We start from the raw sequence: 27,164 nt of genomic DNA, 5'->3' as shown, positions 1-27,164 counted from the left end.
AGAAAGAAGACCAAGCCAGAATGGGCCCCAAAGGTAAGATTTATAAGGTGTACAAACAAAAACAGACAAAAAAACCGACAAAAGTAAATGACAAGGAAAAAAGAACCCTGCCAAAATGAACCCCAAGTATAAGATTTACATATTACCAGAACATTTATATATTACCAGAAAAACCAATATACAGAAACAGAAGAAAAGATGGGAGGGTGTTATAAATCCTCAGTGTGGGGGAAGGTTATTTTGATTCTTCCTGGGTGTATCTTGATATCTTTGTTAAAGGGCTCAACTTTCCAGAGATAAAGGGGGATTAAAACTGGTTTATTTATAGGGATAGTATATAGGGATAGTATTGATTGGGGAAAGAGGATTACCCTTGAAGCTTATCTCTATATGAATATTAAAAAAAATAGAAAAGAAAAAAGAAAAACACAGGTATATGTATAAAAAAAAGTTCAAGTTAAAAGGTTATTATTATGGAATTTGTTGTATTGAACCTTTCGTTGTGATGAGGTTAAAAAAGGTTAAATAGGTTAAAAAAAGTTCTCTGGAACTTTCTCCAGAATAGACCTCTGGTCACAAATCAGGACTCAACTTATACCAAAAGATTATTCCCTGCATATTCTCAGACCACAGTGCTTTGAAACTGGAACTCAACCACAAGGAAGAGTTTGAAAGGGATTCCAACACCTGGAAGCTAAAAACCGCCTTGCTTAAGAATGTTTGGTTCAACCAGGAAACCAAAGAAGAACTTAAACAATTCATGGTAAACAATGAGAATGAAGACACTTCAGTCCAAAACCTATGGGATACAGCAAAGGCGGTCCTAAGGGGGAAATACATAGCCATCCAAGCCTCCCTCTAAAAAATTGAAAAAATCCAGAATACACCAGTTCTCTTTACACCTTAAAGAACTGGACAACAACAACAACTGGACATTAACAACAAATTAAGCCAACTCCCACACAAGAAGGGAAATAATCAAGATTAGAGCAGAGATCAATGAGATAAAAACTAGACATACAGTAGAACATATCAACGAAACTAGGAGCTGGTTTTTTGAAAGAACAAGATCGATAAACCATTGGCGAAACTAATCCAAAAGAAAAGAGAGAGGACCCAAATTAATAAAATTATGAATGAAAAGGGAGAGATCACGACTAACACCAAGGAAATAGAAATAATCATCAGAAATTATTATCAACAGTTATATGCCAATAAGTTAAGCAACCTAGACGAAATGGATGCGTTTTTGGAAACCTATAAACTTCCAAAACTGAATCAGGAAGAAATTGACAACCTGAATAGACCAGTATCTAGTAAGGAGATGGAAGCAGTGATCAAAAACCTCCCAAAAATCAAGAGCCCAGGACCTGAAGAATTCCCTGGGGAATTCTACCAAACATTCAAAGAAGAAATAATACCTATTCTCCTGAAGCTGTTTCAAAAAATAGAAGCAGAAGGAAAACTTCCAGACTCTTTTTATGAAGCCAGCATTACCCTGATCCCCAAACCAGGCAAAGAACCCACCAGAAAGGAGAATTTCAGACCAACATCCCTGATGAATATGGATGCTAAGATTCTCAACAAGATCCTAGCTAATAGGATCCAACAATACATTAAAAAGATTATATACCATGACAAGGTAGGATTTATCTATGGGATGCAGGAGTAGTTCAACATTCACAATTCAATCAATGTGATAGAACAAATCAAGAGAAGAGAGAAGAACCTCATGGTCCTCTCAATTGATATAGAAAAAGCATTTGACAAGATACAGCATTTGTTCCTGATTAAAACGCTTCAAAGTATAGGGATAGAGGGAACATTCCTCAACCTCATGAAATCTATGAAAACCCCATGGCGAATATCATCCTCAATGGGGAAAAGCTGACAGCCTTCCCTTTGAGATCATGAACATGACAAGGATGCCCACTCTTGCCAGTCTTGTTCAACATAGTACTAGTCCTAGCAACAGCACTCAGACAACAAGAAGAAACAAAGGTATTCCAGTTGGCAATGAAGAAGTCAAACTCTCTCTCTTCACAGATGACATGGTACTTTATATGGAAAACCCAAAAGACTCCAGCCCCAAACTACTAGAACTCATACAGCAATTCAGTAATGTGGCAGGATACAAAATCAATGTACAGAAATCAGTTACTTTGTTATACACTAACAATGAAAATACAGAAAGGGAAATTAGAGGATTGATTCCATTTACTATAGCACCAAGAACCATAAGATACCTGGGAATAAACCTAACCAAAGAGGTAAAGGATCTGTACTCAAGGAACTACAGAACACTTATGAAAGAAATTGAAGACACAAAAAGATAGAAGGCTATTCCATGCTCATGGATCGGAAGAATAAACATTGTTAAAATGTGTATACTGCCTAGAGCAGTCTATAATTTCAATACCATTTTCAAAGAGCTGGAACAAACAATCCTAAAATTCATATGGACCAGAAGGAGATCCCAAATCGCTAAAGAAATGTTGAAAAAGAAAAACAAAACTGGGGTCTGGAACAGAGTAGAGTGACTAGATATGGACCCGCAACTCTATGGCCAAATAATCTTCGACAAACTAGGAAAAAATATGCTAGGAAAAAAGATGGTCTCTTCAACAAATGGTGCTGGGAAAATTGGACAGCTATATGTATAGAAGACTGAAACTCGACCATTCTCTTATACCATACACAAAGATAAACTGGGAATGGATAAAAGACCTCAGCTGGAGGCAGGAATCCATCAGAATCCTAAAGGAGAACATAGGCAGTAACCTCTTTGACATGGGCCACAGCAACTTCTTTCAAGATACGTCTCCAAAGGCAAAGGAAAGAAAAGTGAAAATGAACTTTTAGGACTTCCTCAAGATCAAAAGCTTCTGCACAGCAAAGGAAACAGTCAACAACAAAAAAAAAGAGGCAACCCATGGAACGGGAGAAGATATTTGCAATAGACACATGTAGTCATGTCAAAAAATGGTCAGAAGACATGAACAGACACTTCTCCAAAGAAAGACATACAGATGGCTAACAGACACATGAAAGAATGTTCATCATCATTAGCCACCAGGGAGATTCAAATCAAAACCACATTGAGATACCACCTTACAACACACTTAAAACAGAATGGCCAAAGTTAGGACAGTAAACAACATGTTTGATGTCTAGCAAACATGTTGTTTGTCCAACATGTTGGAGAGGGTATGGAGAAAGGGGAACCATCTTACACTGTTAGTGGGAATGCAAGTTGGTGCAGCCACTTTGGAAAACAGTATGGAGATTCCTTAAGCAATTAAAAATAGAGCTTTCCTATGACCCTGCAATTGCACTATTGGGTATTTACCCCCAAAGATACAGATGTAGTGAAAAGAAGGGCCATCTGTACCTCAATGTTCATAGCAGCAATGGCCACAGTCACCAAACTGTGGAAAAAACCAAAATGCCCTTTAACGGATGAATGAATAAAGAAGATATGGTCTATATATCCTAATGGAGTATTATGCCTCCATCAGAAAGGATGAATACCGAACTTTTGTAGCAATATGGACGGGACTGGAAGAGATTATGCTGAGTGAAATAAGTCAAGCAGAGAGAGTCAATTATATGGTTTTGCTTGTGGAGCATAAGGAATAACACGGAAGACATGGGGAGATGGAGAGGAGAAGTGAGTTGGGGGAAATTGGAGTGGGAGACAAACCATGAGAGGCTGTGGACTCAGAAACAAACTCAGGGTTTTGGAGGGGAGGAGGATGGAGGGTTGGGTGAGCCTGGTGGTGGGTGTTATGGAGGGCACATGTTGCATGGAGCACTGGGTGTGGTGCATAAACAATGAATTCTGGAACACTGAAAAGAAGGAAATAAAGACAAGGTATACTATATGGCCACCAAAAAAAAAAAAAAAAAAAAAAAAAAAAAAGAGAAATCATACTTTTGTTTTATTCAGGAGTTTTATTTGCCAAAATACTGGTGCTCCAAAATGCAGTTTTGGAAATAGTAAAGAGCTTGGTGACAATCAATGATACTTACTCTCACTTTGTTTAAAAAATGTTATTTCATAAAGCTTTTTGGTTTCAATTTAAAATAATCGTTAACCCTGTTCTCATGCGGTTCTCTCTATTCTATATAAAAGGACACAGTAACTTTGACGTGATTACATTTATCTAGAAATAAGAGCTGGGAAGAGAGTGCATTGAGTTACACATTGGTGTAATTATAATATAGAACCAGCATTTATTTTCATCTCCTCTTTTTCTCTCTCAGATAAAAAGCTTTTGATTAGTAGAAAGAAACTGAATTTTTAAAAAAGATTTTATTTATTTATTTGACAGAATCACAGGTGGGCAGAGAGGCAGGCAGAAGGGGAGGGAAAGCAGGCTCCCTGCTGAGCAGAGAGCCTGATATGGGGCTTGATCCCAGGGTCCTGAGATAAGTCAAAGGCAGAGGCTTGACCACTGAGCCACCCAAGTGCCCAGAAATAAACTTTAAAACATGTTTGAGTTCTTTTTGGTTCTTTCTTGCTAGTACTTATTTTAAAATTACTCTTGGGGGCGCCTGAGCGGCTCAATGGGTTAAGCCTCTGCCTTCTGCTCAGGTCACGATCTGAGATTTCTGGGATTGAGCCCCGCATTGGACTCTGCTCAGCAGGGAGCCTGCTTCCCTTCCTCTCTCTCTCTGCCTGCCTCTCTGCCTACTTGTAATTTCTGTCAAATAAAGGAATAAAATCTTTAAAAAAAATTACTCTTGGGACGACTGGCTGTCTAAATAGAGCATATGACTCTTGATCTCCGGGTTGTAAATTTGAGCCCTATGGTGGGTATAGCGATTACTTAAAAATTAATTTAATTTTTAAGATTACTTAAAAATTACTTAAAAATGAAAAAATGTTTAAAAAAAAAAAAACCCAAAATAACTCTGTCTCCATTAAGGATACCATCAGCTGTGCATGTAGAGAATTCTTAATCTTTTGCAAGAAATAAAAGTGGAGGGGCGCTTGGGTGGCTCAGTGGCTTAAAGCCTCTGCGTTCGGCTCAGGTCATGATCCCAGGGTCCTGGGATCGAGCCCCAAATCAGGCTCTCTGCTCAGTGGGGAGCCTGCTTCCTCCTCTCTCTCTCTGCCTGCTTCTCTGCCTACTTGTGATCTGTCAAATAAATAAATAAAATCTTAAAAAAACAAAAAGCAATAGAAGTGGAAAATGTCTTAACCCACTTTGGTCCACTGACTCAATTCTTTTTTGCTTTCATTCTTTCTTCTCACCATTTCCACCAAAGTTTCCTCTAGGTGTATTTATCCCAGTTACATAAGATAGCTTAGAGAATTTGTAGGATGCTTGTTGCTAAAAGAATTCTACGGGTTGCTACAAGAACCTTGGAGGGAAGTTGTGATTCATCATATAATCCAAGCTGCCTGGAAGTACTATGCGCACATTCTTCTCAGAGATAGTGTGTGTGTGATGAATAGGCTCCCAGGTCAGTGGGTAACAGTGTTGCCACAGAAAAGAATGTTCTATTTTATCTTGGGGTGCTATAGTCCATCTCCCTGATTTGTTTCATCTTGGTAACTCATTCATTCATTTATCAAGCATTTACTGAATTTTTTTTTCTTCTTTTTAAAGTGCTGGTAAGGGAGCATACATTTATTGAGGTAGTGGAAGGAAGGGAGGTTAGTGTTGAGGGACTGGATCTCAGAAAATGAAAACAAAGATAAATAAAATAATATTCCAGTGCTCAGGGAGTTCATGGCTGTCTGCTTCAGCTTTAATTTTCTGTTTACACTACGTTAGGATTTAAGAGTTCTAGTGTTATACTACTGACATTTGATCCCAAGGTCAGGGGTTTTTGCAGTCCAGGTACTGAAGAATGAGATGATTCTTTTCATGGAGTAGAAGCCTAGAGATGAGATTACTCTTTATTTTTTCCAGATCTTATACACTTGCTTCTCAGCCCCCACTTTGCATTAAATGACCTTTTATCTCAGTAATGTATATTGAGAAATTCCTTTACTTTATTCTCTTTTCTATTCTAGGACCTCGATTACAAAGTTTTTATTATTGTGGTTTTATATATTTTAATGTTAGAATGACTACTTTGTCATAACTTTTTTAAAAAGTTAAGTTTTCTGGATGTTTATGTCTTTATCCAGATGGTTACCCCTACTTTCCAAATAATTTCCTTAAGATTTTGATTGGGATTTTTATTCAACTTATAAATTGGCTTACAGATAATTGACATCTTCACAATATTAGGTTTTTCTCAATGTAAGAATTGATTTTAATTGTGTAGTTTTTTTCATAAAGTTTTTTGACTTATTTTTATAGTTATTATTAAAATTATACAGTCTGGCTGTTGATGTTACTTTGGGAAGCAATTTTTGTATACATCTATAAAAACCATTATAATGAACTTTAATAATTCTAAGATTTTTATGTTATTTCAACATTGTATCATCTGAAGTGTTGGAATTTTGCCTTCTTCCTATTGCTGAAATCTTTTATTTTTCTTACCTGGATTTATCAGATAGCACCTCCAGAATGATGTTAATAACTCTGTTTATAGTAGAATGGATATCAGTGTTTTAAGTCTGATTTTGCTTTTAAATTTTATTGATATTTTGCCGTTAAACATGATACCATCTGTTGGTCTGAGAAAGGTTCTCTAAAGAGTCCTAAGAGAGATTCTTTTTCTAATCGGGACTAGTTTCTTAAAGTTTAGTACCCTTTATTAGATTTCTTTTAACTGATTCTGTGTTCTACCTAGGATATGGTATTTTTCATAGGATCAAATTGTCTGTCTGCTTTGTTGTCTACTCTCCACTTTTGGTCCCTGTTAATTTCCACTCTGAACTGCTTTTTATATAGGTTCTATTTCCAAAATCAGTTTTGTTTTGTTTTTTTTAAAGATTTTATTTATTCATTTGAGAAAGAGAGAGAGACCACAGTCAGGGGGTGGGGGGAAGCAGAAGGAGAGGGGGAAGCAGACTCCCTGCTGAGCCAGGAGCCAGACATGGGGCTGGATCCCAGGATTTGGAGATCATGACCTGAGCGCAAAGCAGATGTTTAACCATCTGAGCCTCCCACGTGCCCCCCACCCCTGCATCAGTTTTGATTATGTTTTATTTATATTCCAGGGAATTGTAGCACCATAACATCTTTCTGTGTTACATAGTGAAAAGTCCACACTTCTCAGGTTATTTGTGTTTTTTGTGATCAGAGCATTGCCTTTCCAGTCTTCACCTCTGTCAAGAACTGTGAAGGGTTTGAGATCTCACCTGCTTGCAAACTAACCATGTTAGCCTGCTGTAATTTCATGGATCATGACCAAATACACTAGTCTCCTGGTTCAGAGTCAAGTAGCCTCAGTATCATAATTTTTTTTTTTTGTACCAATAACCCAAGTCCCATTTAGGGCCAGAAGACACCTGTACACACAGTCAGTTCCATTATAGGGAGAGCAGGAGATTTCATTCTTTCCCCTCACTTCCTTTCCATATCATTGTAATTTTTAAGACTCCATCTCAGGCGCTTACTTCCATATCCCCCATCGTGAACCTTGTGTCTTTGAATGTGCTGCTTATCTACTGTGTCTCTCCTATTCCAGACACTCCAGTGTCCCTTCTTGGTTTTCCCAGTGATGTAACTTAACTTTTTTTCTCTTTTTATAATTTGTAGGTCCTGTTTCTTTTGTTAGTGCCTTCTTATTTACAGGCTGCCTGCTGAAACATTATTTTTCATGTCTCACAGAACCCTTTAGGGCGATATTGGTTAAGAATGTTTTCAGTTGTAGGGGTGCCTAGGTGTCTGAGTCGGTTAAGCATCTGCCTTTGGCTCAAGTCGTGATCCCAGGTCCTTGGGATCAACTCCCACTTAGGGCTGCCTGCTTTTCCCTCTCCCTCAGCTGTTCTCCCTGCTTTTGTGCTCTCTTGTTCTCTCTCTCTCAAAGAAATAAATAAAATCTTAAAAAAAAAAGAATGTGTTCATTTGCAAGGAACAGATAGCCCATTCCACAATGGCTGTAATGAATAGAAATTTGTTTCTATTTATGACTTTTTTTTCTGTAGGGTATGGAAATTGATAATGCAGATGTTGATTTAGCTTTTTAGCAACAACATTTCCATATGCTCTTCCCACCATCTGAAATTTTCTTTTTTCTATATCCGCAGTTCTAAATTTTACCCATTTTTTAAATTATAAACTCTGCTACAGAGTTTTTATAGAAGACTATTCCGCAGGTGAAAATACTCTTTCTGTGTATACTTTTAGGTAGTACTAAGCTGGAAAATGGCCTTTATCATTGAGTTATTTGCATCTATATCTATATCTCTGTATATCTTACATCTTCTATGTTAACTTCCCACTAGACTATAAATTCCATGTCTTGGGTATATCATTTGTTACCCTCTGAAAAGTGCCTTTTTAAAGGTAGACACCTTTCATTTACTTGTTGGATGAATGTGAAAGAAAGAACCTTGCCTTTTAAGCAAGCTTTCTCACTGCTATTTAGAGTCTAGAGGAAAGATAAGTTGTCAGGGGTGTGAATGTGGAGTTTGGGGTTTAAGCAGGTAATTTAATTTACAGGAATTAAATGTACATATTACTGAAAGGAACACCATTATCACATAAATTAGTTTCTGAATGCACAGATACTTCTTTAATGCTATCCAAATGTATCTTCACATACTGTCAATACAATCTGTTAGTATATCTGGAAATAAAATGGAAACTATTTTTTCTTCTAGTGCTTAGATGAATATGAAGATGATGAAGCAGGGCAGAAAGAGCGGAAACGTGAGGATGCAATTACACAACAGAACACGATGCAGAATGAAGCTGTCAGCTTATTAGATCCAGGCAGTTCCTACCTGCTACAAGTGAGTATTTATTTATTTAAGTTTAATTTTAAAGAATTACCTTAAAAATTCATTTTCTTATGAGTTACTATATGTTGATTGATTTTGAACTCTTAAGATGAAGAGTGACGTGCTCAACCAACTAAACCAGCCAGGCACCCCTAAAAATCTATTTTTAAAATTTTTTTAGTTTACAAATGAATATCTAAAAATACTAGGATGTCAGTTGCTATTTTAACAATCATTTTTAAGTAGCTTTTAATAATTTTTCCATTCTCCTTTTGGTGACATCTGCTCCATTTAAGTATTTTCAATGGATTTAATCATTGACTTTCCTTCTGTTCAAATACAAGTATATATGGTTCTTGGTTCCTGATCAGTGATAGCTAGGAAAAATAATTTCCTCTTTGCTCTTAATAAAGTTAGAATTAGTAAGCTTTTGAGTTCTGCTGTAGGCTGATACTGCATTAGAATTATATAGCAACTAAAGAATGAACTGTAGTATTGTGAATTGCCAGAAACATCAGCACTTCTTTATAATTATACAAGTAAAATTAAACTCAATTTCAAATTAGCTGTTATTTTGGGTTTTTGTGGCAAAGAAAACTGGGAGTTGATCATATTAGAATGCCTCAGTAGAAAGCAAACTATTCTGCAGAATTGTTTAATTTAAATTGGAATTTGGGAATGATCGTGATATAATCTAATCTTATGTTAATTTGATGATTGAGATCATAAACTATCTGTCATCTTCTCAGAGTTCATTTTTGATGTTAAAAAAATTATTCAGGTAACCTCCCGTACCCAGTGTGGGGCTCAAACATGTGACCCTGAGATCAAGAGTTGCATACTCTTCTGACTGAGGCAGCCAGGTGCCTCCAGTTTTGACTTTATAAATGCATTTTATTATATATCACTTTAAAAGGCGTTTCTGAGCAGATCGAATATCTCCCCATTTTATTAATGAAAAAAATTAAATATAAACTCTATTACTTTGTAAGGTTATGATAAAAAGGCATTTGAAAGAGGCAAATATTTTGAGGTAGTTTGGAAATGCAGGTGCAAAATTTCTTTGTCATCTGCTCTTTGAGGCAGATACACTGATGGGAAGAATGATGAAGTGATGCAAGTTTATCTGTTCTTTGCATCTAAGTTGTTGTTACTAGAAGTACCTACCCTATTATGACATGGTGTAAGCTAATAAGCCATGTTTCTCTCAGTATCTGTGTGACTATTCATAGTCTAAAATATCTTTGTATCCTTTGTTTAACAAAATTGAAGTTAAATCTGGGTGTATTCCAGGTGAAGATAGAGGCTTAATTTATTGAAATACAGACAATACAGTATTTTTATTAAGAATAAGTTTATTAAGGGGGCACCTGGGTGGCTCAGTGGATTAAGCCCTCTACCTTCAGCTCAGGTCATGATCTCAGGGTCCTGGGATGGAGCCTGTCGTCAGGCTCATCAGGGAGCCTACTTCCTTCCCCACCCCTCCGCCTGCCTCTCTGCCTACTTGGGATCTCTGTCTGCCAGATAAATAAATAGTCTTTTTAAAAATGTATTAAGAATTAAAATTTTAATTCTTGGTCATGCCACTTTGGTATACTCAAATAGCACCAGGTATCTCTGTGGGGAATCTGCTTCTCCCTCTGACACCCCCCCCCCCAACAATGCTCTCTCTCAAACAAATAAATAAAATCTTAAAAAAAAAAATAATTGTTTCTACCAAACCCTTAAAAACAGCCATTTGAGAATAAACCAGCAGAGCATCACATCATCTCGGATGATGTACAGTGAACATCAGCCTACAGTGAAGCTGTAGGTTTCATTACACGCACCAGCAAATCTACATGGCTAACTTCTGCATTTCACTTTTACAGAATTTGTATTATACCTGTTATACCAAATAGCATTTTAAACACTGACATATAAACACCTTAATAAGGTAGAGCAAAGATAAAAGCGTTTCTCTTATAAGAAACAAGATATACCCTCACCCTCACTTTTAGTCTTCAAACATTATTGCACTTTAACTTTCATAATTTGACAGTGCATTCATGGAACATTCCGCAGACAACTAATTTTGACAAAGAACACTTTTAATTTTACAAACATTACTTATATTAGCAGTAATGGTGGAGCTACCCCATGCTGCACAGCGAGAACCACCATTAGTGTGGTGAAACTTGTGACCCTTTCCAAGGCCACATTCTTGCGGCCTGCAGATGTCAGCCTTTGTGTCTCCCTGTGCTTGTGGACTGGTGTGGTGATCCACTGGGTGTCAGGATTTCTTTTGCTAGCTTTATAGAATGGATCAATGAGGATAACCTCAATTTGTATATGGAATCTTTGCCAACAAAGTAAGAATTCCTAGGACTTTCAGATGCCCACAGTGGTGTCCAGCTCACTCCTCTGCAACAAACTGAAGGCTTCAGGCAAACTTTAGCTGGTTAACACCATGGTGGACAAGCTTGCCGTAGGTCGCACCTGTAGGGACTGAGCATTTGTGGCTTCCACATTGTGCACGAATCCTAAATATGACGTAACTTTGCTTGGCATTATACCCTAGTCTGTGTGCTTTATTGGGCCAGGTTGAGTAGGGGCCCCATGGAGTGCAGAGAGCTGGTGGTACTGCCAGCAGTGCACCCTGAGAATAAAGTACACTGTAGTGGACTACTTCTTCCTCCATAGTTCCTGAATGGACTCCTGATTGGTAGGAACAATTTTGCCCATCTTGGCTTACCTTTGAGCTGATGGCTGCCACAGAGAAAGGAAAGAGCCTTTCTTTGCTTTACTGAGTATTTTCTACAAACAGAGTCGCCTACATAACAACAACATGGCTCTTAAAAATAGAAAATTAAAAATAATACATTCTTACCATTTAATATTTAGACCTTATTCAGGTTTCACCAGTTATCCCAGTGATATTCCAAAGTATAGCAGAAGGATCTCATCAGGTGTTGCATTTAGTTGCTGTTATCCCTTTAGTTTCCTTTAATCTAAAGCAGTCTCTCTTTAAATGTCTTATTGTGGGGGGCCTAGGTGGCTCAGTTGGTTAAATGTCTGCTTTTGGCTCAGGTCATGATCCCAGGACCCTGGAATGGAGCCCCACATTGGGCTCCCTGCTTGGTGGGGAGCCTGCTTCTCCCGCTGCCTGCCACTCTCCCTGCTTGTGCTCTTTCTCTCTCTCTGTCAAATCAATCAATCAGTCAATCTTTAAAAAAATAAATTTCTTAATCTTACCACTTTAAAAGATTATAGGGTGGGTGGCTGGGTGGCTCAGATGGTTAAGCATCTGCCTTCAGCTCAGGTCATGATCCCAAGGTCCTGGGATCAATTGCCTCATCGGGTTCCCTGCTCAGCGGGGAGTCTCCTGCTTCCTCTCTCCCTGCCTCTCCCCTTGCTTGTGCTTTCTCTCTTTCTCTCAAATGAATGAATAAAATCTTTAAAAATAATAAAAGATTATAGGGCTACAGGGCAGTTACTTTATGATATACCTTCAGTTTGGGTTACCTGATATTTACTTCTAGATTCAGGTTATAGATCTGTGTCAGGAATATCACAGAATTAATGCTGTATTCTTCTCATTATGTATCCTGTCAGTTCACACATAATTGTAATTTGTCCCCTCATGGCTGCTGATCAGTCTGGTCATATGATTAAGGTAGTTTTTTTTTCACTTCACTTTCCCTTTCTTAGTAAGTCTTTTGTGGAACTGATGATCAAATGAGTCCTTTAACAGGAAAAAAAAAAGTATTTTGTGGGTAAGTGCTTTGAACCATGTAGATATCTTAATCTCTATCAAACTTTATCATCTTCCTGCCTTTATATCTGTATATCTGTATTGACTCACTGTTACCTATTTTATCTGATGGGTTGTGTACCCTGTTACAATCTAATAGTTTACTGTTGCTCCTGTAACAAATTACTACAAATTTGTTTTCTTAAAAACAGCACAAACTTATCATCTTACAATTTTATAATTTGGTAGTCCAACACGGTTCTAATTGGCCAAAATCAAGGACTAAAATCAAAGACTTCAAAGGCGAAAATAGGACTACATTCATTTTTGGAGGCTTTAGGGGAGAATCCATTTTCTTACCTTGTTTAGCTCTTTCTCAGTGACTACCCACATTCTTTGGATTATGATCCTCCTTCTTCCATCAAAGCCTGCAACGGTAGGCTGAGTACTTCCTGCAGCTTGTCCTTCTGACCTTTCTTCTTAATCATATCTCCCTCTGACCTTCTTCTGCCTCTGTCTTCCACTTTTAATGAATCTTGTGATTACATTGAGCCAGTCAGACAATCTAGGATAATCTCCCGATTTAGGGTTGTTAATTAGCAACCTTTATTTCCCTTTGTTGGATTATCTAATATGTTTGAAGGTTACAGGAATTAGGACATAGACATTTTTGAGGGTCATTATTCTGCCTACCACACCATTATTCTTTATTTTGATGTTCAAATTATCCCAGATTTTGCCAGCGGAAACTCTTTCGAGCTTTTGTATCCTTTGCCACATCTCCATCATTCTTGGACTACTTCTTGGCATAATATGATGTTAACAGGCTCATTTTTAACTTTTCTACACGGACATTGGAAGCAGCCATTTCTTTGAGAAGCTAAGGAGCTCGGATTCCTTTCACTAGAAAGTACTTTGAAGCCACGATCTGGGCTGTAGGTTTGTTTATGATACTGAAATGTCACCATTCCTGGTCCGTCTCTGTGTATAGACCTACAGAATATATGTATATCTGTATATATACATATCTGTCTTCTGTCTGCCCACCTGCCTACATCTGTGTAGATACTGAAACTAATTTATACTGATAACTTCCAATCTAATCTAATACTATAATTTATTCTAGTAGTTGTAATTCCCTTTTGTGACATTGAGAAACTTGTTTCCCGTTATCCTTAATACTTTCTTATTAATACTTTCTTATTTGTTCAATCCCCTTTTATGTAACTTATCTCCCATTGCCACCCCTTCCCCATATTTATACCCTCCTCACCACAAGTGGGGCTTGACATCACATGGTGGCTTTCTTTGTGCATGAACTCTTGCTGACCCTCTTCAGGCTTGGGCATCCTATGCAAGGCTGTAGGATGCCCTCCATACCCTGCTTGAATTGTGACTCCCCACACTGGATCACAACCTCCTCTCCCCCCCCCCCCCCCCCAGCCCTGGGATTCCCTCCTTATACGGCTTAGCTTCTGTAACCTTATGATAGGCTGCCCTTCCTAGGGTCTTTGTTCATGTTCAGATTCTAAGACCTCATGCTGATTTGCTTCACCATGGAGACCCATCATCAACCTGATTGGGTTTTGACACCTTCAGACTAGAATACCATTTAATGTGGACACTCTCTTCATCATGTTTTGGCTCTGGCATATCATCCCTGTTAATCTTTCTGTAGAGAGGCTCTCTGCAAGGGCTGCAAACTTCTGTGCCATACTGCTTTCGTACTCTTCCGGAGCTCTAAAACTCTGTTCTCTGCCACCTGTTCTCTGTTCTCCTAAATGAATGACCCTCACACTCTACTTGGGCCTCTTGATGTTCCCTATATGGGACTTGCTTCTGACATTGTCCCAGGACTGATAGTCTGCCTTCCCCTTCCTGCTCTGTAGACACCCTCATTTCTGCTCTGGGTCTGAATTCTCAGTCTAAGTAAAGTCCCCCTGCTGTATGGATTTTCTCTTCAGATTGCTTACACTCTGATTCTCTGTTCCAGGCAGCTCTTCTTCATATAGGGCTCCAGTACTCTGATACCCTGGTTTGGGCCACTATGTTTCTTCTCTAGCTCTGCTTCACCTAATGGTTTTAGGACTGAATCGTTCAGAAAGGAAGGGGAATGATGTGTTTTTCCTTTTAAAATCTTTGTTAATTTGTTAAAGTTCTTGTTTTGTTTTTTCATTTTCTTAGCTATTTTTATCAGTTACACATTGCAGATATTTTGTTCTGCATTCATCTTCAGCAGTATATCTTGCTACATTATGTCTATCAGTATAAGTCCTGAGAGCCAGTTAGCATGTAATGCCATAATTTTATTGAGGGCTATGGCTTTGTCAGTAATTAGTTTATTTGAATAACTTCAGTATTGTTTTGCTATATTTAGCTGGTCTTGATTTTCTCTGATCTTATTTCACATATGCTTTTATATTTGTTTATACTTTAGTCCTGATTTGCCACTGCACCTGTAAAGACAATTCATGGGATTTCCTCATTGACCATTCTAAGCTTGACTAAAGCAGCATGTTTTATTTAAACTTACACAAAACAGTTTGTGTCTTGCCAACATTTTCTAAGTGCTGTATAGGTCTTTACCCCTCCCTTTAGTAATATAAACCATCCCATTGCAAGGGAGATTATTTCAGGCAAAGCATATTTAAATCAGTTGTATAACAGGCTTTGGGGTTATTGGAAGGTCTAATTACATAGTCTTTGAAACTTTTAAGACCAATGTCACTCTTAGCAGTTGTAGTTCTTATAACTGGTTTCAGTGATACTGGTATTTCTTTTACCTCCCACCCCCATTTAGAATGCAGTTGTCAACTTTAACAGGTATCATAATTACCGAGTTGTCATCCTTTGTTTGTAAGTCTTTATTGCCACAGGAATACAGAGATTTCTTGTTGTTAAATCTGAGGTGAAGTTTATATTTGTGTATTAATGTGTAAAGACATCAAGCATTTTCCTTCTTAAAATTGTAGGAGACTCTTGCTGTAGTATGAGGTTGATTTTGCTTTTTCTGTCTTAATATTTCTCATTCAAGAAATGCTCAGTTTTTTCTCTTTGGATAGAGGTTAGAAATCTCTTTAAACTCCATCTGTAATTGACCATATTGAATGCACATGAGAAGCAGACTACTACCACTCCTAGTTTCTTCTGGTACTAGTTCTCATACTAATATAGTCTGTCCAGTTTGGGGAACATTCCATTGTTAAGGAATGTAATTTGATTACTAGAATTACTGTAAAATAACATTTAGCTACAAAATATATAATCTAATAAAATACCCTATTTAAATCTACCAATATAGAATAAGCTTAAGTGTCTTCTCTCTGCTTCAGAATCTTAACTATTGAAACTGTGGTTATCGGGATGCCTGGGTGGCTCAGTTGGTTAAGCAGCTGCCTTCGGCTCAGGTCATGATCCCAGCGTCCTGGGATCGAGTCCCACATCGGGCTCCTTGCTCAGCAGGGAGCCTGCTTCTCCCTCTGCCTCTGCCTGCCATTCTGTCTGCCTGTGCTTGCTCTCTCCCCCTCTCTCTCTCTGATAAATAAATAAAATTTAAAAAAAAAAATAAAAAAAAATAAAAAAAAAGAAACTGTGGTTATCTAGAAATAAGCTTAAATTCTAATTGTTTACACATCTTGGATATAAACATGGAATGATTTGATCAGAATTCTTATTTTCCCGATTTCTATACTAGCTGTATAGAAAATACTGTGTGAAACTTGATTGAGATATGTTCTAAGTGACTAATTGTTAAAAAAAAAAGCTGCAAGAAATATGGAAAACTGATCTTATATAACTTCCTATTAGTACATTCAACTAGAAACTTCTCTGATATTGACTTTAAGTCATTTATAATTGGGTCAGAGTATAAAATTATTACAATGCCACTGTAGCTTAGTGTTGCTGAAAACATCCTTCATTTCATATTTCTGTATTTTTAAAAATTTTGCTCTAACTCTGTATTAATCAAAATTTACCATATTCAGGAAAATTCCCGTGTTAAGCTTCATAAATATTATTTATTACAATGTTCAAATCATTTCAGTCAGTGTTATTGGTAACCCACAAATCAGTAAATCCAATAAAGGCTGTTCTCATTCGGCAACTGTGGTTACTCCTTTCAGGAAAAGGTAGTCTGGGCAATCAAGCTGATGTCATGTTTTAAAATATTTCCGTTATAACCAAACTGAGAGAGAGTGTTGTTTTGGAATCTATGGAATTAACATTTTTTCTAATGCATATTTAGATAGACATCATTTAATTTTATGTCTTCGTTTAGTTCATGTAGAATAAAATTAGGGAAATTTATAAATGACAACCTTTATAAAATGTTAGTTGAGTACTGTTTGAAAATTTTGAGGTTAAAGTTTCATATGAAATCATCATCTGCATTCAATAAAATGTATTTTGGATACACATAAGCCTAGAATTTTTGTTTTTTCTAAATAATCAGTGATTAGACATTGTTTTAAAATTTTTTTATTGTTTTATTAATATATAATGTATTACTAGCTGCAGGGGTATAGGTCTGTGAATCGCCAGGTTTACACACTTCACAGCACTCATCATAGCACATACCTTCCCCAGTGTCAGTAACCCTACCACTCTCTCCCTACCCCCCTCTCCCCAGCAACCCTCAGTTTGTTTTGTGAGATTAAGAGTCTCTTATGGTTTGTCTCCCAATTCTATCTTGTTTCATTTATTCTTTTCCTACCCCCAAACCCCCCACGTTGCATCTCCCCTTTTCTTATGAGGGAGATCATATGATAGTTGTCTTTCTCCTATTGACTTATTTCGCTAAGTATAATACCCTCTAGTTCCATCCACGTCGTTGCAAATGGCAAGATTTCATTTCTTTTGATGGCTGCATAGTATTCCTTTGTGTATATATACATCTTCTTTATCCACTCATCTGTTGATGGACATCTAGGTTCTTTCCATAGTTTGGCTATTGTAGACATTGCTGCTATAAACATTCGGGTGCACGTGCCCCTTCAGATCACTGTGTTTGTATCTTTAGGGTAAATACCCAGTAGTGCAATTGCTGGGTCATAGGATAGTTCTATTTTCAACATTTTGAGGAACCTCCATGCTGTTTTCCAGAGTGGCTGCACCAGCTTGCATACTCACCAACAGTGTAGGAGGGTTCCCCTTTCTCTGCATCCTCGCCAACATCTGTCATTTCCTGATTTGTCAATTTTAGCCATTCTGACTGGTGTGAAGTAGTAGTATCTCATTGTGGTTTTGATTTGTATTTCCCTGATGTTGAGTATTGTGGAGCACTTTTTCATGTGTCTGTTGGCCATCTGGATGTCTTCTTTGCAGAAATGTCGGTTCATGTTCTCTGCCCATTTCTTAATTGGATTATTTGTAGGTTGTTTTTTTTTTTTTTTTTTTTTTTTTTTTTTTTTTTTGTTTTTGTTTTTGTTTTTGTTTTTGTTTTTGGATTATTTGTTCTTTGGGTGTTGAGTTTGATAAACTCTTTATAGATTTTGGATACTAGCCCTTTATCTGATAATGTCATTTGCAAATATCTTCTTCCATTCTGTCAGTTGTCTTTTGGTTTTGTTAACTGTTTCCTTTGCTGTGCAAAAGCTTTTGATCTTGATGAAGTCCCATTAGTTCATTTTTGCCCTTGCTTCCCTTGCCTTTGGTGATGTTTTTAGGAAGAAGTTGATGTGGCTGAGGTCAAAGAGGTTACTGCCTGTATTCTCCTCAAGGATAATGATGGATTTCTTTCTCACATTGAAGTCCATCCATTTTGAATGTTTTCGTGTGTGGTGTAAGGAAATGGTCCAGTTTCATTTTTCTGCATGTGGCTGTCCAATTTTCCCAACACCATTTGTTGAAGAGACTTTTTCCCATTGGACATTCTTCCCTGCTTTGTTGAAGATTAGTTGACCACAGAGTTGAGGGTCTATTTCTGGGCTCTCTTCTGTTCCATTGATCTATGTGTCTGTTTTTTTTCCAGTACCATACTGTCTTGATGATGACAGCTTTGTAATAGAGTTCGAAGTCTGGATTTGTGATAGCACCAACTTTAGCTTTCTTTTTCAATATTCCTTTGGCTATTTGAGGTCTTTTCTGGCTCCACATAAATTTTAGGATTATTTGTTCCATTTCTTTGAAAAAAATGGATGGGACTTTGATAGGGATTCCATTAAATGTATAGATTGCTCTAAGTAGCATAGACATTTTCACAATATTTGTTCTTCCAATCCACGAACATGGAACATTTTTCCATTTCTTTTTGTCTTCCTCAATTTCTTTCATGAGTGCTTTATAGTTTTCTGAGTATAGATTCTTTGCCTCTTTGGTTAGGTTTTGGGTGCAATTGTAAATGGGATTGCCTCCTTAATTTCTCTTTCTTCTGTCTTGTTGTTGGTGTAAAGAAATGGAACTGAGTTCTGTGCATTGATTTTATATCCTGACACTTTACTGAATTCCTGTACAAGTTCTAGCAGATTTGGAGTCTTTGGGTTTTCCACATAAAGTATCATATCATCTGCGAAGAGTGATAGTTTGATTTCTACTTTGCCAATTTGGATGCCTTTCATTTCTTTTTGTTGTCTGATTGCTGAGGCTAGGACTTCTAGTACTATGTTGAATAGCAGTGGTGATAATGGACATCCCTGCCGTGTTCCTGACCTCAATGGAAAAGCTCTCAGTTTTTCTCCATTGAGAATGATATTTGCGGTGGGTTTTTCATAGATGGCTTTGATGATATGGAGGTATGTACCCTCTTTCCCTACACTTTGAAGAGTTTTGATCAGGAAAGGATGCTGTACTTTGTAAGATGCTTTTTCAGCAAGTGATTAGACATTTTAATCTAGTTATTGTGGTTTTTAAAATAACTGAAAAGCTAGGTTTTACAAAGTATTTTTTGTTGATTATAAGAAATATTTTTGTAAACAGATGATTTGTTTACATGTTTGATGTATAAAGTACAAAGATTCACCTGCCTTATCTTTAGGTACTGCCACTTTAATACAGGCTGATAAATTGTTTCAAGTTTACTTGGTAGGCGTTGTTACTCCCTTCTGTAAGAACAGCTGATGCCAGGGTAGGGAGAGTTAAAATGTCTTTAAACCAGCTGTCAAAGCATAACTTCCTCAAAGGTAGTCTGTTTAGGGGTCAAGCCCGTACATACGGACACTTCTAACATCCTATCTGTAGCCTGGTTACTTTCTGCAACTGCTTAATTCCAAAGTGGTACTTTTCTATAGTGGCAGGTGACTAGAGAGGTTATTTTCATACATTGCCCATATTATTTATTCCATACTATTTGAGCTGGGGGTTGGGACAAAAAAGTTATCAAAGGTGGGAATCCCTATCTTCCAGAAAATAAGATATATATCAGACATGAAAAAATGAGATAAACTTTTATTTAAGTAGGTAGGTTAGACTGTCGTAATGGGTATGTACTGACTTGGAACAATTGAAACAGATTTACTAAAATTCCACATAGAAAAATTGGTAAAGATTATTCTGTATCCCAGTTTAAAAAAAAAAATCTTGGAGCTCCTGGGTGGCTCAGTGGGTTAAAGCTGCTGCCTTCAGCTCAGGTCATGATCCCAGCATCCTGGAATTGAGCCCCGCATCGGGCTCTCTGTTCAGCGGGGAGTCTGCTTTCCCCCTCTCTCTGCCTGCCTCTCTGCCTGTTTGCCATCTCTGTCTGTCAAATAAAATGTTTAAAAAAAAAATCTTCGCTTCAAACTTTAAATTGTAAGCCTATTGTAAAGGAGTTATGCAATTTTTTTTACTCACTTATGTCCTTTAATCCCCACGTAATCCAATAACATAGACATTGTTACTCCTATTTTAGAGATGAGAAAACTGAGACTGATAGATGTTAAATAACTTACCATTGCTTCATAGCTACTGAAGCCTGTCTGGTTGGAACTTGGATCTAAATCTTACTCTAAACCATGTGGTTTGCTATACTGTTTCCTCTACATTGATGAGTCCTTTATTGCACCATGCAATCAGTATTTGCTGTTTTAGTCTGGCATCTGGTCATTTTATTTATAAAAGGGTGGATTCTCTGATTTTAACATGGGACATTCTTTAACTGTAGAGTCTTGAATACTTTAAATGATAACTAGAAGAAAAGAATGATCAATTTTTAAAAAGACTCATCATTTCATTTTGACAGGTTTTATTAAAATGAAACTGCAAAAAATATTTGGAGAGCCTGGAGTATTAAAATATTGAAAGAGGGTGGGGCACCTGGGTGGCTCAGTTGCTTAGGGGTCATGATACTAGGGTCTTGGGATTAAGCCCTGCATCAGGATGCCTGTTCATCAGGGAGCCTGCTTCTCTCTCTCCTACCCGCTCATGCTGTCTCTTGATGTCTCTCTCTCTCTCTCTCTCTCTCTCAAGTGAATAAATCAAATCTTAAAAAAAACAAAGATTCAGTGGTGTGCCTGAGTTCCTCACTTGGTTAAGTGTCTGACTCTTGGTTTCAGATCAGGTCATGATCAGGGTGAAGGGATCAAGCCCAGCACTGTCTGTCTGAGATTCTTCCACCTTCCTTCACCTCCTCCGGTGTTCCTCCTGGTACTCCCAGGTGTGGGCACTCACTCTCTCTCAAATAAATAAATAAAATCTTAAAAAAAAAAAAAAAGATTTAACAGAAAAATCCCTGGTTAATTGCAAGGTAATAATTACCCCATCCCAGTCGTTAATGTTAATTTTACAACAGCCTTTCTTTTGGATAGCATACAATCAGCATAAAGAATACTTTCTTACTTTTAATTTTTAGCTGTCTTTTAAAATAAGCATTAATCATTATATGTATTTGAGGTGAGTCTTTTTTAAATTGAGGGTATAAAAAAGCAGCAGAGGGAGATACATTATATACATATATGTATCGTGTGTGTGTGTGTGTGTGTGTGTGTGTGTGTGTAGTCTAACTGTGTTTTTAAATGCTCAGTGACTTCCAAAGTGATTTAAGCTGATTGGTTGATGAATAATGTTTCCTTTTTCAATTTTCTGAGTTTTAAAAATCTTATAAATTAAAAATACTATTTTTAAAAAGTGGTTGGTTTTGTCTGAGAAATCAAATGCAGACTCTTATTTTGTTTGACTGGCATTGTCAAGTTTTTAAAGCGGTGATATTTGTTCCAAATTAATTTCTTTCAAAATCATTTATTAACTGTTTTATGTAATGTGGAATTGTGTTCTTGCACATACACCGAAATTGATGTCATTATTATTGCTTTACAGGACCCATCTAGAACAGTTTCAGGCAGATATAAAAGGTAAGACTCCTTAAATTTTAACTTACAACATATTATAGATGTGACTGTAATATCTGTCTGACCATGGCTTAACTATGTAGAACTGTTTCAAACAGCTTGTTGAAAAATAAGAAACCTTAATATTGTGCTGTTAAGAAATTACATTGTAGGCAGGAGTATAGTAATGTCTGTTTCATCATGACTTACTCTGTTATACCCTGCTTTCTTTGAAAACTGTGCATACCATGAATTTATATGGAACTGATGAAATTAAGCAAAATAGAAACTAAGTATCATATCCCCTTTTGTATTTGAACATTGAAAATATAAGTATACTACCTTTATTAGTCAGCTTGGGCTGCCATAACAAAACACCATAGAAAGGGAAGGCTTAAACAGAAATTACTTTTCGCACGGTTCTGGAGGCTGGCAGTTAGGGATCAGAGAGCCACCAAGGTCAGATTTTGGTGAAGGCCATCTTCGTGGTTGCAGACTTCTTGCTCTGTCCTTACTGTGGTAAGGAAGGGGCCAAGGAGCTCTCTCAGATTGCTTTATCAGAGCACTAATTCCATCCATGAGGACTCTATATTTGTGACCTAAGAACCTCTGAAACACCTCCAAGCTCTAGCTCCTAATACTACCACATTGAACATGAGGATTTCAAAATACAATTTTTGAGGTTGCAGAACACTCAGACAATACCAATTCTTCTACACTATGAGTAATACTTTTAGCAGAAAATGTGTTTGAGTATGTATGTACATGTACAGGAGGAAAATCAGAATTAGATATGAGAAGTTGTTTAATGGAGATGGTTGGGCTCTTAGCTTCCTCTTTCCCTGGTGACATCATAAAGGTTACAGAAGATATGGTCATACATGCGCTAATAATCATAGAACAGTGGTAAACCTTATCAAGTGCTTATAATGTCTCAGGTGTTTTACATAGAGCGATCTCATTCAATTCTCACAATTGTCTTAAAAGGTGGTACAATAGATACAATGTTCACTTTCATTTTGTAGATGAGAGAAGTGTGGGATTCAAGAGGTAGAATAATTTCACTAGGGAATAAGGCTTGTTAGTCATTAGCAGAATCATGATTTGAACTCAGACAGCCCAACACATGCCTGCCTGCACCATCTATGTAGATCTATACACATAAAACCACCGAGTTCCTCTATTTGTATGTTAAAGTTTGAAGTGTTTGGTTGAAAGTTGTAGTTACTATATTCCTTCTAAAATAAAACATTGATTAAGAGGAGCTCTAATTTTAATACTATTACATATAAACAAAACTCAATTTTTTATTTTTAGTGTGGGCCATAATATCTACTAGTAGTAGAAAAAGGTAAAAAGACCAAAATAAGCGACTATTGACTGTAAGAAAGTGAAACGGTTTCAGGTGAACTTAATATATTTGCTATTCCTTCTGTTTTAATTTTCATTTCTGAGTAATTTTGATTTAGGTATAATGAAACCTGTGATTCTTTTTAAAGTGTCTAACATTTATACATTGCTTAATAATTTTTACTGAACATGAGTACCTTAAACTGGAAAGAATCTCATTTCTTTTGCTAGAAATTATTGCCGGTCAAATAGCTTTGATTTGGCTTATTTCCAGGGCACATTCTCAAACCAGAAACATTTTTATCATTAGTTTTTGGTTTGGGGATAAAGATAAACTTCAGTAACTTAATAAATGTATAAATATTTACTTATTAAATAGTAAACCTTGAATTATAATTGACACTTTTCAGATTAGTGTTAAGTAGAATCAACAAGGGAATAATTTTCTTATGAATACTCATCAAATACTTAATTTACATTTCATTGTGTTAAATCAGGAAGAAGATTGGTTTTCCATCATGAATGTTTCTATTTTTAAGCTTTTCAGACCATTATTTTACTTGGGACCTGTTGCTATACTGATACGTTTTTGTTTTCGTGACCTAGAGCATGTTTTGTTAATTTTCAGCTTTCAAAGGTTTAGCCCTGTTTAATTCTGTTATAAAACAAACATTTTTTAAAGCTTCTAGTCATTATTCCCTGACTTACAGCAACCTGTAGTTTGAATACTGTTTAAAAAGGAGAAAAATAACTAAAAAAATAAAAACAAACAAAATCTAGAATCTAATTTGAAATTACTAATTCCTTATCTAAAGGAATTTGTTAGGGTGCCTGGGTGGCTCAGTGGGTTAAGCCGCTGCCTTCCGCTCAGGTCATGATCTCGGAGTCCTGGGATCGAGTCCCGCATCGGGCTCTCTGCTCAGCGGAGAGCCTGCTTCCCTCTCTTTCTCTCTGCCTGCCTCTCCATCTACTTGTGATTTCTCTCTGTCAAATAAATAAATAAAAATCTTAAAAAAAAAAAATAAAGGAATTTGTTAAATTGTGCATCAGCAGTTCATTATTTTCATTAATCTGTCAGCACGTGTAGCAGGGACTAGAGAATGGATGATCTTGGTGAGGGTGTCTACTGACTAATGAGCATTTAAAAAAAGGAAGACTGCCTAAAGAATAGAAATTTGGCCTCATATGTTAGAAAATGTTTCCACTGTACCAAATAATTTATGAGATACTGTACACAGCTAGACAGATTTTTAAAAAGTCATTGGAGGAGGGCGCCTGGGTGGCTCAGTGGGTTAAACCACTGCCTTCAGCTCAGGTCATGATCCCAGGGTCCTGGGATCAAGTCCCACATCGGGCTCTCTGCTCAGCAGTGAGCCTGCTTCCTCCTCTTTCTCTCTGCCTGCCTCTCTGCGTACATGTAATCTCTGTCAAATAAATAAATAAAATCTTTAAAAAAAAAAAAGTCATTGGAGGATACAAGAACTCACAGAACTAGTTTGTATGCGTGCTGTTATAAATTATGAATTGAATATTTAATTTAATTTAATATTTAATTAAATATTTAATTGAATATTTAATTGAATATTTAATTGAATATTTAATTTAATTGAATACTTTTTGAGAATTGAGTCTGTTAAGTACTAATTAGGCTGTATTTTATTGAATCAACTCTTGTTTATCTCGGGCATCTCTTATATATGGACTAATTTCCTTTTTAAAACATATTTAGAGGCACCTGGGTGGCTCGGTTAAGTGGCTGTCTTCGGCTCAGGTCATGGGAAGTGCCAAGATCAAGTCCCACATTGGGCTCCCTGCTCAAAGAGGTGTCTGCTTCTCCCTCTTCTTCTGTTCCTCCCCCTGCCTGTGCCTTGTCTCTCTCTCTCTTTCTCTCTCAAATAAATAAAATCTTTAAAAAAATATATTTAGAAACTATTTGGAGGTGGGAATAATGAAATTTCTGCAACTCAAGATTTAGGAACAATGAATCAGTATCACATATTTGTAGGTTTTTGTTTTTGTTTTTCATTGTGTGATTTTTCTTAATATGCCTACTTCGTTAAGTTTATAGTGCATTGGTCAAAATAAGGTTTTTTTTAAAAAAGGCAAGACAGGTTATTAGATGTGTGCTTGCAGATACCCTACTCAGTGTGATATCTAAATAAAACTGTCATACACCGCCCCCCCCAAAAGGCAAGACACTTCTAAATGATTTGCAAAGGGCAGGATTAACCAGGGTTTATAATTTACCATTTTTATTTATGTATGTAATTCAGCTCTGATTAAAGGCTCTGATTAAAAAATAGGGAATGGCTCTGATTAAAAAATAGGGAAGCGATTTAAGACAAATACTAAGTTTTATCATTCTCACATAGTAATTAACTGGTCTCTTTGTTTTCACAAATATATTCAATGCAGTATTAATTGTTTTATTAAGTAATTATGGAGTCAAAAATGCTTCTAAGTCCTCCCCCCATCTAGTAACCTTAACATTAGGTTACATTTATGTAGTTTTTAATGGTATGCAAAGCACCTTCACAGACATTACCTAACAGTAATCCTATCAGGCAGCAGGACAGGTATCTTCTTTCCAAAGTGAAGAAAAAGGCTTTAGTTCAGTGAACCCTTTGTTTTACCACATGCCCTCTGAGCAGAAATTAGTTAAGTTACAAGAGAGGAAATATTACAAGGTTTTCCTTTATTTTTTTATTGTAAAGATTTGAGAGAGTGAGAGACGGTACCTGCTCCCGAGTGAGTGCAGGGCAGGTGGTGCAAAGGGAGAAGCAGACTCCCCACTGAGCTTGTCCAGGGGCCTAATCTCAAGGTAATTTAGTTGATGATCTTGATAGGAGCTGAAGCTGAAATCAAGTCTTAAAGCTTAACAGACTGAACCACCTGGGCACCACAAGGTTTTGCTTTTACAAAGAGCATGGACACATCAGGATATGAATGTTAGAAAGAATAAACATTGTCTTAACTAAAACATAGGTGCAAAATCCTATTTCAGATCTATAGTGTTTTATGTTATTACTCTTTCTTTCTGTAACTCTAATGTGTGTACCTTCTTTGGGACTTTTCTTCCCTTATAATTTTTTGCTGTTACTAAAAGCGATCAGGGTAGAATTTTTATACGATTTAAAAATTGTTTTCTTCTCTTTAAAGGCAGTCCTCACTATTGGAAGATTTGAATTGGAAAATCCCACTCATAACACTACCCTCCAAGTTAATCATTATTAACATTATTTTAATTTTTTACTTCCAATTTAGTTTTTAGGCTTTTATTTGAATGACCATGGGCTTAATGGATGTATGATTTTGCATTCTGGTTTGCTCCTTCTTAAGTTTTCAATAGAATGGCTGATATCAATAGAGCAGTCTCTTCTTTTCTCCCTTTCATGAAGTACAGCATAAATATACCAGAGACACTCATTGTAACTCCTTTGGGGACCCTTAATTTCTTTATTTTTTATTTTTAAGTTTTTATTTATTTAAGTAATCTCTATACCCAACGTGGACCTGAGATCAAAAAGTTGCATGCTATTCTAAGCCAGTTAGGGTCCCTCAATTCTTTATTAGGACAGACATGACAACAGCATCATCTTCCTGTCAGTTCTGCTATAATACATGTTTTTGGAAACTCGAATTTGTCCCAGTGGATATATTAGGGAACAGTTTGGCCATAACACAGATTTTTGTGTTTGTCAAGACACAATTTTGTTCATCGGAAACACTAGGTAAGCGTGTAAAACTGTGCCTAGCTTAACTGAACCATGTAGGAAGACACAAAAAACACACACCTCAGACATCTACCAGAAGACTTGAGTGTGAGTCACAACTTCCCATTTGATTTCAGATAACTCTTCTTCTTACACTTCTTGTGGAAAAAAAAAAAGAAGGATCACTTTTAAAAGATACTGTATCTTCAGATTATTTCTCAGATATTATCTTAGATCTGTTGTTTTGAACTACCAAACAGAAATTCAAACCT

General features: G+C 36.7%; 1 protein-coding gene across 2 annotated transcripts in view; it reads left to right on the top strand.

Moving 5' to 3' along the window:
- The window catches only part of PAWR (pro-apoptotic WT1 regulator), a 118,575-nt gene that overhangs the window by 62,201 nt on the left and 29,210 nt on the right, over positions 1 to 27,164 (top strand). For both annotated transcript variants that reach the window (XM_059186407.1, XM_059186408.1), the window contains 2 exons: positions 8,738 to 8,869; positions 21,819 to 21,853. In XM_059186407.1, coding sequence (XP_059042390.1) covers positions 8,738 to 8,869; positions 21,819 to 21,853 — 167 coding nt within the window. The remainder of the gene's footprint in view (positions 1 to 8,737; positions 8,870 to 21,818; positions 21,854 to 27,164) is intronic.

The sequence above is a fragment of the Mustela lutreola genome, chromosome 8 (genome assembly GCF_030435805.1).
Source record: "Mustela lutreola isolate mMusLut2 chromosome 8, mMusLut2.pri, whole genome shotgun sequence".
NCBI classification, from domain to species: Eukaryota; Metazoa; Chordata; class Mammalia; order Carnivora; family Mustelidae; genus Mustela; species Mustela lutreola.
Note: the sequence above shows the minus strand (reverse complement) of the source record. Positions and strands in the feature narration are given on the sequence as shown.